The sequence below is a fragment of the Cetorhinus maximus genome, chromosome 7 (genome assembly GCF_964194155.1).
Source record: "Cetorhinus maximus chromosome 7, sCetMax3.hap1.1, whole genome shotgun sequence".
NCBI classification, from domain to species: domain Eukaryota; kingdom Metazoa; phylum Chordata; class Chondrichthyes; order Lamniformes; family Cetorhinidae; genus Cetorhinus; species Cetorhinus maximus.
In genome coordinates, this window is record NC_135885.1 from 73099629 (window position 1) to 73114811 (window position 15183).

Consider the following 15183-nt stretch of genomic DNA (forward strand, 5'->3'; position numbering starts at 1 on the left):
GTCTCTGAAATTGATCAAAGGTGTTTATCTCTCCAACTTTAATCCTGAACACAATTTCTCTGCCTTCCTGTTGCACCAGATGCTGTGGATCTCACTACAGATTTTAGATGCTAAAATAATCTTTTCTCTGACTAGAGTTCAACTGACAGATTTAGGGAAGTGATGAATGCCTAAAATCCATTCAAATTTAAAAGTATCTCTGCCACATAAAAATAAAGATTACAACTTTGTAATTAAGTCAAGTAGAAAATGCTTAAGAAATTAAGTCTAAAACAATTTCCATCATCTATGGAACCATTGTTGCTGCATTCAGAACTTTCTACACACATGAGATTTGCACCAAAATAGCACCTTGGTCAAAGTTTTTTGAAAATTATACCAAAGGTGGAAGGTGGCAAACATTAAATCCTGCTCATAATAGAGAAAACAAGTAAGCCAGTTAAATGTAAATCAGTTAGCCTCGCATCGATCATATCGAGGAACAACATTAGTGAACACCAGAAAGATATAGGCTTATCAGGGATAGTGAACATGAATTTGTAAAGAAAGGTTATGCTTACTAATTTATTTAAATCTTTCAGGAAAATGAATGTGGTTTGCAGTGGATATAGTAAATCTTGACTTTGAAAAAGCAGTTCATAAAGTGCCACTTTGTACAGAATTGGAAAAAGGAGAGAGAATTTAAATGTAAAATTCTAAGTGGAGTGGAGGAACTCAGCAATCCAGGTGCTCAAGTACACTATTACTTAAAAGTAGGTTTGCAGACTGAAAAAGTCATACAAAGGGATCCTGCGTTTGTACATAGGGCACTGAGTAAAAAAGCAAGGAGATGAGATGGTGAACTTAAAAGAAACATTGGCCAGGATTTTGCCCTCGTCGGGCAGGCTCGGCGGGGGCAGGCAGGAACGGTCGGGAAGCTGACCGCTGTCCGCGATTTCATGCTGGCAGGCCAATTAAGACACGCCAGCGTAAAATGCATGCTGCAGTACTCAGGGCTGCCTGTGTTGGGGGGCGGGGGGGTTGGGGAGGAGGGCGAGCGGGGAACTTTGCGCAGGTGCATGCTGGAAAAGCTCCCTGAGGCACAGAGCTGCCTCAGGGTGATGAAAGTTTTAAGAAATAAAAATGAAGAATTTTAAATTGTTAACAAACATGTCCCCTCATGTGACTCTGTCACCTGAGCCGGGACAAGTTATTCAAGAAACGTTTAAATATTTATTTTATTTTTAATAACTGTTGGAAACCATAAGGTTGGATGGGCAGCGAAAAATTTAATTTAATTATTACTTTAATGGCCTTAATGGGACTTTTAATTGCCGGCAGGCACGTTTCTGACTCCTGCGCGCGCCCACCAACCGAAATATTGTGCGTCATTCTACGCTCGTTCGGGTCAGGCGCGCGCCCGCCCGTGAGCTAAAAATTCTGGCCATTAAAATCAAGCACTCTTGTTGAGCATTTTGAGTTAAATTTGCTTTTCATTTCTCCAAAAATTAGTGTTGGACTCTCTACTCAATTGCTGGGAAAGTGTTTTGTTTTTAATTATCACTCATAATAAAACCTAAATTCAAACTAAGAAAATGCTCTTCAACTTTACTCTGTGTAGCTATAAGGTGTCCCCATACAGGAAACATATTTAGAGTCATGGAAAAAGGTGCAATTTGGAACCCCAAGGACAAAATGGATGACAGATTATAGATCTGATGACAAACTTTAAAACTATTTACTAGAACACAGAAATTTAAGTGGAGGGGTCTCATGTTAATGTTCAAAGTTTTGAAAATGTTTGAGCAAATAAATAGCGTAAGATTATTTTCACTAGTCAGCAAATTGGCAATAAGGGGCATAAATTTGGATTTAATATCAAAGTATTCCTTGGAAAACATTTTTGAAACTTAAATGCATTATTACAATTAGTAATTGAAATAGACCATCATGGCATTAAAGAGGGAACTAGAAAAACACTTGAAGATGAAAAATACAGTCAACAGGTCTCTTTCCTAGGATCTTTTTAAACTAGAATCACTAAGAGTCTTGTTCATGCTGCCCTCCTGGAACATTATCAAACTTTACTCAAATATATAAATTATGTCTTATTCGAGATAATACTGGCATGTTTAAATGGAGTTGCAGTCTGCACTGCTGTTCTGAGTCCTTTAAGCTGTTGGTATCTTACTACGCTAAAGTAGCACCTAATTTTGCCATTAACATCAACAGAAAGAGGGAGGAATGATCTAATTAACAATGAAATTAATTTTTTATCACATATACTTTTACAAGAACAAATATGTCTGAAGTAGTGTGAACTGCATGATTTTTTTGGCTGGTGACCGTACATAAACATGTTGAAAGAAGCACCAAAAGCTGTTTTATATTCTGCAATTCAATTTGACTTACTTTCTTGCTGCGTAACTGGTTCATATGAAAGAATGCAGTCTTCTGGGCCCCCTAATCACAGAAAGAAATAAGACATCTCAAAGAAAAAATATTTACTCCACTTCTTATTAAAAGAAAGCTTACTCACTCATAACCTTAAAGAATACAACATTTGTTCAGTATATGAAGGATACCAAACTTTTAAAGTCAAGATCTTATTAGAACATTTTCAGCTAAATATACTTTTCAAAGGGCTTATTTTTCTAAAATTTACTTTGACCTCCAAATAATTCATTGCAGAATTGTAGGAAAAAGTGTTTTAATTATTGCTCAGTAAATTCCATTGCATTCCATTAGTGTTTATTCTAAAGCATATGGTTATTTTGACAAACTAACTTTTGAAGACCTTAAAGTTACAAGAATTAAGCCAATATTTTTTTAAAAGTACTAAAACTAAAAATCTTGATTGAAGATTGTTTTATACAAGATCATACAAGATCATATGTCTGAAGAGCAAAAAAGTGTGGCATAATTTGGCCATAATGTGTCTCAGTGGTTTCAGATTGAATATTTATCATGCATTGTTTAAATGTACAGCAGAGAACAGCATAATGTACAGAATGGATATTATGCAATATATTATAGTATGTTCTAACATATATCATAACAAAAGTATATATTAAAGCCATTTGCTTTCATTAAGTGCAGTAAGCTAAAAAGCAGGAAATAATATGATACTCAAAATAAAATAAACTTACTGTAGCTACTTTCACTATCGCTGGCATTAGAAGTAACATGTTCTGCAATAACAATATAGCAAATTAGGAAGAGTTAAAAAAAAAGTGCCACAAAGCAGTATCAACATAAATAGATTTTAAGAAAGGGAATTGTACACATGCTGCATAACAGAAATATACACAATTGAAGCATAAAGGAGCTTACATTGAGAAATAGCATTTAAAACAGCAGCAGTAATTGTTTGTTTGGGGGGCAGGGAACAAAGTGCAGAAGGGATGGGAAGTGGTGCAGATTCCTGGATTATATGTTGTCCACACATGTGTTGTGCGTCCCAGCAACACAAGTATAAAGTTAATATTATAAAATAAACAATGGGTATCGCCAAGACAGAAAAGGACATTGTAATAAGTGTTTAGACAGTGATTTGAGCACTGGTTTTGATTGATCATGCAGAAACAAAAGAAACTAAAAAGGCCGGGACATTCATATCAGTTTCTTACTAAAGCTTAATTTTTACATGCTGGGGCTCTCTTTGGAGATATATGCAAATAATAATTCAAAAAATAAAAATTACATAGTGGCATTTTATTGTGGCCATTCTTCAAAACTTACTCAGAGTCTTTGTTCCATAACCATCGTCGGCTAACCCGGGGATCTCCTGCACAGTAGTCCCCAGACAGCAAGCAAAGACAGGAAGAATAACCGCAGAAGAGGAAGGAAGAAGTCAGTGGATTTGAACCGAATACTACCATGACAGACCATGCAGATAAGCCAATCAGGAGCCCAGTTGTATTTTAACATGACACTGCGACATTACCATACTTGTATTTCCAGAGGGTTTTTTTGCCTGAATTAAAACATACCAAAATGGTGCAATTCAAAGACAGTATCCCTTTGGTTCCCAAGAGCAAACTGTATTTCATATTAAACTATCAACAAATAGATTGACAGTGTCTGCTGAGGTGGATAAAACCTGGTTTTAACATTTTGTGGATTTCAATTAGTTAAATAGATGAACATAGCATTATAGCAGCAAAAAGGGACTAGCATAATTCAGGGGCATATGAGAAACATTCCAAAATAATGTATCTGTTACATGAACACTGTAAACAATCTTATATCTTGAACAGTGTGGAATTTAGTTTAATTGGCCAGATTAGTTGGCCAGATTCGTATTTATTTTGAAATACAATGCACTTAAATTGAAAGAAAAGGGACACGGTCTCTACCTCCCCCGAGCAACTTCTTTTCACACCTATTTATAAAAAGGTCTCCTTTTGGGGAACAATAATATGATGGGATCCAGATTGCTGTCACACATTGGTCACAGTAGTATAGCCTCACCCTGCCTCTGTGTACGTGTGTGTATAAGTGAGTGTGAACACTGTGAGCTATGCTGTCTCTTAGGCCTACTTACGTTCTGGATCACTGGTTTCCTGCTCATTGTGGTCCTTGTTCTTGTAGAATGGGAATTTTCGTGAAAAGATGAGGTTCTTTTTACGCTTGTCATTGAATGACTGTGAAGGAGAAAAGGCATGGGGCAAACAGGGACAACTACAGTAATTGCTGTCATACTCATGCTGACAAACTCACAGGTTGTAAAAGTGGAAGTAACAGCAGTGACCCACTCACAAGACACTCACTACACATCACCCAAATCAAACTCATGGTTAGTTTTTTTATGGGAATGCATCTTCTGGGAGACTTTAGTCCTTTCCCAAAAATGTAGTTTGATAATTCTTTTCAGCCTATGCAAAATATTTCTATTACAGGAGTCTTTATGGGCCATGCAGAAATTGGTGCTTCTGGCACAGCCAACTTAAAAAAAATACTCAGAAAGAGCCATATTTTTTCAGATAAAGCACCTTATAACATTAATTATATCACACATGAACTGCAGACTTCCCTGAACACTAGCAATTCAATGCAAACATAGTCATTCATGAATCACTGGAGATTGGGAAGACCTTTTATGTATGCACCCTCAAGAACCAACCTTGCAGAAAGGCTGGATATATTGCGAACCCAGAACCAAGCTGCCTCTAATATTTTGTCTTTTTATTTTAGTGTACAGAAAGGTATGGGTGGTATGCCGAGGATTTCCAGATATACGCAGTTTGCTGCACTCATACATAAAATTATCCCTCAAGATTCAGTTATGTTGGAGTAGATTTTTAATTTGATACTCTAATGTAAAATTGGCATTGCAATATAGAATCTGCCCAATTCTCATTTCCAATAATTCCAATGAAGTGAAAATCAGGTGGCTTCTATAACAAGTGACCATTTGCAATGCCATAGTCTCCACTGTCTCAATGTGAAAGCAGTAAAATGGAAAGAATATAAGGCTCTAATAAATGTTTGTGGCTTTGTTGGAGATATGCTGCTTTAGCATTAAATATGTAACTAAGCAATGAGATTTAGCAAGTCTGTTTATTGTTCTTTACAATCCAGTTTATCTAACTTACACTGTGTGGAACATATCTTTTTATTTCTGTTGGACTGTGGATTAAAATTGGTTGCAGTTTGAAGGACATGTCTACTGGAACAGTGTGAGGGATATATACAATGTTGTTGTCCTGGAACAGAGTGTGCCATGAGAGAGAGGATGGTGCCAAGAAGGTGTCTGGTCTAGCAGGGGACTGCCTGGCAACAACATTTTAATTGGCTCCTGACCAGGTGATCAGGGTTTATGTGAGAGCAGTGCAACAGAATAGCTCCTAGCCTGAAAGAAAAACCTAAAGCCTCACTCCTGCGTGTGTCAGGTTCCAGTAATTATACAATAATAGCCAGCTGGCTTTTTCTCCTCATATCTCTATAACCTGCTCTCCCTCTGAAAACCCCTGTCAAGTGGAAAAGGGGAAAATCACTAATAGAGACATTGAAAGGCAAGTGCTCACCCAGTGAACTAAAGATTGAAAGTGCTTGAAGACTACCTCATGTCATCAACAAAGAACTGAAAAGAATTTGATCAAAATCAATCCATTAAATCCTGTACTCCGGAATTGGTGCTATTGAACTGTTTTAGCCCACCCTTAAAATACATATTTTTGTGTGTTTCATGTGTCTTGTATGTGTGTGTATAGGGATTTAAGAAGGGGTAGAGTTTAGGTTAAAGAGTTAGAAATTAACAGTTCATATTTCTTTCTTTTGCCACTGGTTAAAGACAATTTGTTCAATAAACAGTTATTTATTTATGGGCCTGAATCCTTTGGTCAGCGTGCGGGGGTGGGCCCCACTCACCGATGTGTAAAATGATGCATGGTGACATCGGGCGTGTGTCCCAACATCACCGTGTGTCATTCAGATCTTCACCGGAGTCGGCTGCACGCCCGCCGAACTGTCAAAGGCTTATTAAGGCCATTTAAATAGCAATTAAAACAATTAACAGGGCTGCCCGTCCAATCTTAAGGTTGGCATTATCACATGAGGGGACATGTCTGAATAATGAAAAAAAATCTTTTGTTCACTATTTGATAATGAAATTAAACTCCCTGAGGCAGCTTCATGCCTCAGGGAGATTTCTGCTCTCTTTCGCGCATAAGCTTCCAGGTGCGCGTCACACTGGGCGGGCCTTAATTGGCCTGCTCATGTAAAATGGCGGCGCACAGCCGCTTGCAGGTGGTGATCGACTGCACGCCCGCCCCTGCTCAGCCCCCCCCACCCCGGACGGGGATAAAATTCCCCTCATTAAGTTTACAAACCCGGTGCTTGCATTATGTTAGCCTAAATTAAACAAGTAGGTGGGTTGATCAAACTTTTCACATCTGTTGTGGCTTGGGGAGCAGTTGGGCTTGATATTGCAGTGCACTATCCCCAATGAGTCATGACAACACCAAATAAACTCATTCCCCAAATATATCAGAAATAGTGACATTTGCCAATATTGCCATCTTAACTGAATTGGTATTTTATCTTCAAGAGAATTTGCAGCTATGTGATCTGACTAATGATAGCTTAAACCTTCCTTACTGATGATTACATGCTCAGATGCATAATCACACTTTAGCGATTTTAGATCTTGTCATCAGAAAAAAGTGCAAGAGATTCCTGATATGCAAATGTGAACCTAATAAGTATTTTTGTCACTGCTGTTTTCCTCCACTTTTACATCTGAACAGTAATTCAACAGTTGTTCAGAAACAAAAGGTGATTTAAAAAAAAAGAACATTCTGAACAAAAGACATTGGGCTCGATTTAATAATCTCACATTTGTTACTGTTATGTCAGGGCAGATTCTGATGGGATTTAATGGTATCTGAAAAATCAAATACTATTTTTTATATCAGGGCAGTATCTTTGTCATGTATGAACAAAAAATAACGTCCAACCCAAATTGATGGACATATTTAGTCTTATACTGGAAAGTACTGCATGGGATACTGGTGGTGAATCCTGAGGATGTTCCTCCTCGCTGATGTTTTTTTGCAGCCTTTGCCATATCATTTTACTTTATTTTTAGAATATCACCGATTTTCAAATGCTCATATTCCTTTGAACTGGAGTTAGGCAGGTGGGGGTGGGTGGGGAAGGAGGGTAGATACAACTTTGCTTAAGGAAGGTTTTACTTGTGTTAAGAAAGGCAAATAGTTCTGGACTACATCAATCCTGGTACAAAAAAGAATACCTAAATTACCATCTACATTGACTCATAATAGTTATTCAGCTTGAATATGCTGAATATGCTCTATTCAGCATACAAAAGGGGCAAACTGCTTTTGTTTGGTGAAGAAACTAAATTAAAACTGTGGATGTGTTTTTTGAGCTACACAAATCATTTGTGCCACTATATGCTGTGATTATCCCTCAGCAGCAGTACAACCACATATTAAATCGGGCCCACTATGAAGACATGTTTAAAATAAGACAAAATGTGCCAGTTAACATAATTTTATGAAACAATACACAAAGCATGCTATGTAGGGAAGGTGTCAAGGCAGGAAAATTAAAGCTTGGCTGAAATAATAAAACTGTTAACAGCTTCTCAAATTCATGCAAGTCATACATGACAAATGCAATTTCAATATTAAATGATAGTTAAAGAACATGAAATGCAACAGAAATGCAAATGTTTTCGCCGTGTTCCATGTAACTGGGTTTGTAGTAATGACTGATAATATTCATTTGCTTTTTTAAAAATCAAATTCTAAAGAATAGCATGTATTTAATCTCAGGGCAGAACAACAGCTCAACTTCAGTGAACACAATTTTCTAAACATAAATAAAAAGAATAAATGCCTATCCCAAATGCAAAAATGAATCAAATTTTTATATTGCCTGGTAAATAATGCTAACCTTTATTGGCAATGAACATTCTCGTAAATACATTTGAACTACAATTGTCTATCACCATTTTCACTTTTCTTCCTGATTCTTTGTCCATCAGTTTTCTCCTCTTCTTTCCAGAAGGCATTGACTCTTTGTTGGGAAATGTTTTCATGGGGAACTCATATCTTTCCCCATGTCACCATTCTTATCAACTAATTCAGCTTAAACCCAGGATCAAACTTGGAAATTTCCAGGTCTAAATGGCCAGCCACTTGATAGATAAATTCAGTGAACTATCAGGGAACCTTAGGTTTGTCACCATTTCAATGGTGGGATCTCGGTGTTTGATTTTGGTTGAAAAAAAGTTTGTTTAAATGCTTGATGTTTCAATAACTTGAGATGCATGGATATAAAATATAAATAGATGGTCTGGTTAAATGATTTTGTACAAAGTGGAACTTATTCAGGTAATCAAAGCAATTGCCTTGATATTGATTGAAAATAATTTTCTAGGCATTTTGACACAATAATATTCCAAACAGTTTAAATTCATGTATTTGTATTTAGAGATGAAAAATGAAAGATGTTTTAATTTGATGTCAAATTGGACATTTTATATCTGTGTGACATCTTTGACTTTATCCTACATTTACAGCACTGAAAACTTTCTTATAATTCAAGCTTAAAGTGAAATGACTTGAACCATTAGAGAGGCAGGAATTTGATCAGTAACAAAGCAAGAGGCTACATTATCAATATATCATCAGAAATCAGAAAAAAGAACTGAGAAGGATAAGTATTTCATTAGTCAAACATGTGGGAAGTAAGTAGGTGCGTAAAACGAAAGAGATTTTCTTGTTTATGATTTGAGAATAAAAGGATTAAGTTTGCAACTCTGAATATTTACATGTTTATAGTAGTCTGATAAAAAGTGTTACACTGCACCCCTACCACCCCCACACCCTTCATCTCACCCCATCACTGAAATTGGGATACCTATTCTGACACAGTGACTTCTATATAGCAATACAAAAGCAGTACTCTTATACAGCTCCAGGCTATTTATGAGCTTTCAAATCCTCTCCTCTGGCCATTAGCAGGCTTACTGTCTCATACGTCTATCAGACCCCAATTTTTGGCCCATGAGCTCTTGAATGCTGAAGGCATCTGGAATCAAAGGAGAGAGAGGGGAGGACCAAGCAAAAGAGTTTTTAAGAAGGTTAAGATTTTAAAAAATCAAACATATGAATTGCTTATAAAAAGGTTTGTGAAAGTGGCCTTGAAAACATCACTGCTCAGTGTATTGCCACTCAACAGAAAGTTAATAAGTACTCTTACAGAATATAGTATGGCATGCTCTTTCTTGGGCAGAATTTTCAGTTTGATGTGCAGGGAGCGGGCCCTGCACGTCTGCACATAAAATTATGTGCAGTGATGTCGGGCGAGCTTCCCGACGTCACCACGCGCCATCGCGATTTTTCGCTGGGCAGGCACACGATGAAGTCCGACGCGCGCCCGCCATTAATTAACGGGCTAGTTAAGGCCCTTTGGTTGTCAACCGACGGCGATTTTTAGGCGCCGTGTGATCTTCGGGTTGGCCCACGGGCGCAACGGGCAGGCGGGTAAGAGACTTTTCTATTAACCTCATCCACAGGTGGGATAAGAGGGCTTAGTGGGGTCGTCAGTCTGCTTTGTGGAGTATTTATTGGAGAAAGTATTTTAAGCCTGCTTGCGTGATCTGTAGTAGTTCAGAACGAATTCCAGCAGCTTTCTGTGTACTTTGAACTTTCAGGTCAACACTCTGCGGTCAGGAATCTTTAGCGGGCCTGCAGCTTTCTGGAGGCCTCCTCTTAGCCTGGGTATGGGATCTGACATGTCCACTGGAGGCAGCTCCTCTGAGGAGGAAGGGAGGGCTAGGAGGAGAAGGAGGCCAGGAGTGCACATTCAGCCTCCAGGGGAGCCACCTTTGGGAGTACAGGCACAGGCACAAGGGGCGCAGGGTCAAGGGGTAGTCTAAGATGGAAGGGGCTGCAGAAGATGCCACCATCCTGCTGCCAGGGTATACAGGTGGCGAAGCAACTATCGCAATATGTCTGAGGTGCAGTGCCAAAGGAGGCTCCGACTGTCAAGGGAGACAGTCAACTACATCTGTCAGATGATTGGCCCTGAGATCTCTCCTAACTGTGTGGGCGGACACCCCATGCCAGTCTGAAGGTCACAGCTGCCCTGAACTCCTATGCCTCTGGCTCCTTCCAAGGCTCGGTGAGTGATCTTTGCGGTGTCTCCCAATCAGCTGTTCACACTTGTGTCAAGCAGGTTACAGACACTTTGTTCAGATGGGCATTGACCTTCATCCACTACCGTTGGGACCAGGCAAGCCAGGCACAGTGAGCCAGAGGCTTCGTGGCCATTGCTGGCTTCCCCCGCGTCCAGGGCGCAATAGACTGTACACATGTGGCCATCAAGGCGCCAGCAGGTGAGCCCGGTGCCTTCGTCAGCAGGAAGGGCTTCCACTCCATGAACGTGCAGATAGTGTGTAACCACAGGATGCTGATTCTACAAGTCTGTGCAAGGTACCCAGGCAGCTCCCATGATGCCTACATCCTCAGACACTCCCAGGTGCCGAGGCTCTTCAGTGCTCCAGCCCGGCTTGATGGATGGCTGCTGGGTGACAAGGGCTATCCCCTCAGAAGGTGGCTCATGATGCCTCTCCGCCATCCAATATCAGAAGCTGAGCAGTGGTACAATAGGAGCCACGCCTCCACAAGGGCTGTGGTGGAGAGAGCCATTGGTCTTCTCAAGATGCATTTCAGATGCCTGGACCGCCCAGGGGGCGCACTCCAGTGCCCCCCAGATCGTGTCTCGGTGATAGTGGTTGCATGCTGCATCTCCACAATCTTGCGTTGGAAAGGGGGGAAGCAGTGGATGATGAAGACATTGACGCATTGTCTGCGGCTGCACACGATGAGTCCAGCACTGATTCTGAGGATGAGCATGCAAGGGGAATGCTGAGGGTAGACGCTGACTCGGGCCTACACCAAGGAGGCAGGGACACCCGGGAGGCTTTAATCCAATGAACCTTCAGCTAGCACAACACAAATAGATCAACAGGACCAGCCTTACTTGGCGCATCCATACTCAGAACCTAAGTGCAAAATCTACCAGGTCATCAGCAGGAGCTAAGGGTCTTGAACATAAATTTGAATGTCCAAACAAACACTAATGACATTTTTCTTAAACATACACCTGCAGAATAAATGAGCCGCCCTCAGCCGTGGTCACACATCTGATTTTTAATGTTAACATCAGATGTTCTCCCAATTGCAAAACAATATTGTAAGCAATCAAAAATAAATTATAAGGACCCATCTCGGGCCAACACAAAAGCACCAGTGAGAAACCCGTGCTGTGCCTAATGTGCCTTACATTTCCGTTTGAGGGTGCTACGTCTTGGTGCTGCCCCATCACTCGGTGTGGCATCTGAGACAGCCTGCTGACTCTGCTGTCCTGTTGGCCTCGATGACCTTGGTGGTCATCCTCTGGCCCGTCTGGGAGGGATCTGCCAGTTGCACAGCTGATATCTCCCCGGTCGTCGCAGCCTCACCGGATGAAACAGTTACTGGGAGAGGGGCAGAGGAGCTGGTGCCCTCATCCAGAGTGCCGTGAAAGGAGCCTGCAGTTACGACAGGCAGCTACTGCGCTGATGTGAGGTCGCTTCGGACCTCCCCGCTCACCATGGATGGATGGGCAACAAGCTGGGAAGCTTGAAGCCCACACCATCTCCCACATTGGCACTGATCAGCTGTGGCCAATGCTGCTGTGAGGGCTTGCAGATCCGAGCGTAACCTCAGGAGGATCTGATTGTTCTCCTAGAAGCCCCTCTCCAGGAGACTCGCCACTTTCTCCATGGAGGAAGCATGGTGCTCTGCCAAGATGCTCATTGCATCAGTGATGCTCCTCATGGACTCCTCCACCATGGACACCAAGCGAAGCATAGTCTCATGTATCACACCCAGATGGTCCCGCATACCTGGCCGCATTTCTTGCAGCTGCTCCGTCGCGGGCGACTCCAGAGGCACATCATCACACACCGATTGAGCATGTGCCTGGTCCCCTGCAGTCCTCTGACTGCTGGCGCCATCGGCACTCTCTGTCTCTGCCAGCTTCTCCAGTGGATGTGAATTGCCCTCTCCACTGTGCCCCGGGACACTAGCCGATGTTCCGATGCCCACCGAGGTGCTAGTATCTGCTCTGGTGCCTGCCTCGCAGAAATGGTGTGACGCAGGTGATACTTGAGAGCCCTCTGGTGTGAGAGGGGGCATCTGCAGCTCCTTCTGCTGGCCATGCTCTGATGATGCTGAAATGAACAACAAGGACAGTGGATCAGTTAGTGTGCACACAGTGACAAACTTCATCCCTTTTCCCCTGGCTCATTATGCACTCAACCTTCCAGAACCAATGGACACAAACATTGGTGGGGTGGTAAATAGTGATGAGGATAGCCTTATATTACAGGTGGATATAGACGGGCTGGTCAGATGGGCTGATGAGTGCCAAATGGAATGTAATGTGGATAAGTGTGAGGTGATGCACTTGGGTAGGACAAACAAGGCACAGAACAGGATGAATGGTAGGACCGTGGGAAGTAACAAGGATCAGGGGGACCTTGGTGTGCATGTCGACTGGTCCCTTAAGATAGCGGGACAGGTACATAAGGTGCTTAAGAAGGTAAATGCCATACTTGCCTTTATTAGCTGAGGCATAGAATATAGAAGCAGGGAGGTAATATTCCAACTGCAGAAAACGCTGTTTAGGCCACAGCTATAGTTCTGCGTGCAGTTCTGAAATGCGCATTATGGGAGGGATGTGATTGCAGTGGAGAGAGTGCAGAGGACATTTACCAGGATGTTGGCTGACCTGGAGAGTTTCACTTATGAAGAGAGATTGCATAGACTGGGGTTATTTCCCCTGGAGCAGAGGAGATTGAGGGGTGACATGATTGAGGTGTATAAATTTATGAGGGGTACAGATAGGGTCGACAAAAAGGAACTTTTCCCCTTGGCGGAGGGATCAGTAACCAGGTGGCATAGATTTAAGGTAAGGAGCAGGAGGTTTACAAGGGTCGTGATGAGCAACTTTTGCACATAGAAGGTGGTGGGAATGTGGGATGCACTGTCTGAAAGGGTAGTGGACGCAGAAACCCTCCTAACATGTAATAAGTATTTGGATGTCGACTTGCGATGCCATGGCATACAAGGCCATGGGCACAGTGCTGGGAAATAGGATTATAAGAGTTAGGTACGTGTTTGACCAGCGCATCCTCGAAGGGCCGAAGGGCCTTTTTCTGTGATCCACACCTCTGAATCTATCACTCTGTGACCGAGCAATGTTGCAACAATAACAAATCAAACAATCATCACTGCTATGGATGTTGGGAGGACATTGCAGATCTCACTGTTGGCCTCAAATACCTGGCCGTTCCACCCCAGCCTCACCAACACCAGTTGACCTGGGTGCATGGCTCCTGCTCGAAGCGGCTTAACGTGAGGAGGTGAGCCTGGCTTCCTCCAGTCCTCGCATGCTCCGAGGCATTATGACCATTCTTCTTCTGAGAAAGAGAGAACACCATTCATTGCGGCAAATTGCACAGGGGCTCTGCACGCACATGCCGCACCCCAACCACAGTGGCCCATATCAGGCCTCCTCTCCTCACTACTGCTGATCATTCACAGAAAGATCGTACGCCTGCTCCCAACCACGCTCCCCCCACCCACCACCCCCCACCCCAACGGCCACCTTGGACACATTCTGCGTCCATCACTTTAGGAAACACACTGTCTTTGCTCCTATAGCAAGGAGGCGCAACTGCGTGCAGTGTTGAGGGCAGCAGATGGTTCTTGGCCACGGCACCTTGAGGCTCCCCTTCCATCATCTCACCACCCTGAATAGGACATGTGTTGGAGTTCTGAGCATGTGCCTAGCTGCATCTCCTGCAGGCTACCCCCAGACTAGTCACGTGCGACTAAGAGCAACACATGGTGCGGGGGAGAACTCATCTCCTCATGAACCACTCAGGCTGATCTAAGCATGGACACTATCTGCTTGCCCACCCAGCGTAGGAAAGATGCCCTGTATGATTCAATGCAGTCACGACAGTAAGACTTGGGGGAGGGGGGGCCTCAAAGGCTAAGGCTACCTGTTGGGTTAAGTGCCCAATGCCAACATGGTACTCACCCTTCCAGAGCACAACAAATGGTTGAAGCGCTTACGGCACTGGATCCATGTGCGCGGCACCACGTTGCAGGAGCTCACTGCCTCCGCCACCTCCTCCCAGGCACGTTTGGTCATGTGGGGGGGCCTCCTCCTCCCATCCTGGCGGATCAACACCTCCCGCCGTGCTGCCACCTCCTTGAGGAGGGTAGCAAGGCATTCATCTGAAAGGCAAGGTGCACATTGGCCCCCCACTGGCCTACAGAGCAGCTAGGCCTGCTCCTGTGGCAGACCCTGCAGCCTGCCTTGCTCCTCTGCCCTTCCCTCCAGCCTGGCCTGCTCAGCCAACCCCCTGTGGTGCGCCCTCGAATTGGCCATTGTCACCAGCCTACAGGAGGCTGCCAGGCCTTCTTTTAAACAGACTGCTGGGTCGCCATTGGACCCGGTGGTCTGTGCACGCTCGCCGCCGCCTGCACACTCCCACTATCCACAGGAGTCGGCAAATATGCTGGGTGGGCCTTTATTGGCCTGCCCGCATAAAATGGCAGCGTGGCCCTGATCGCGGGCGCCAATCGGGTCTGTGCCCACCTGCGCCTG

The 15183-nt window shown here is 43.0% G+C and overlaps 1 protein-coding gene across 1 annotated transcript in view; it reads right to left on the minus strand.

The window, feature by feature from the left end:
* Positions 1–15183, minus strand: part of LOC144682415 (disks large homolog 2-like) — a 1267833-nt gene that overhangs the window by 64677 nt on the left and 1187973 nt on the right. Inside the window, exons 19-21 of the mRNA XM_078544824.1 lie at positions 4526–4625; positions 3129–3170; positions 2392–2442 (exon numbers count right to left, since the gene is read on the minus strand). Coding sequence (XP_078400950.1) covers positions 2392–2442; positions 3129–3170; positions 4526–4625 — 193 coding nt within the window. The remainder of the gene's footprint in view (positions 1–2391; positions 2443–3128; positions 3171–4525; positions 4626–15183) is intronic.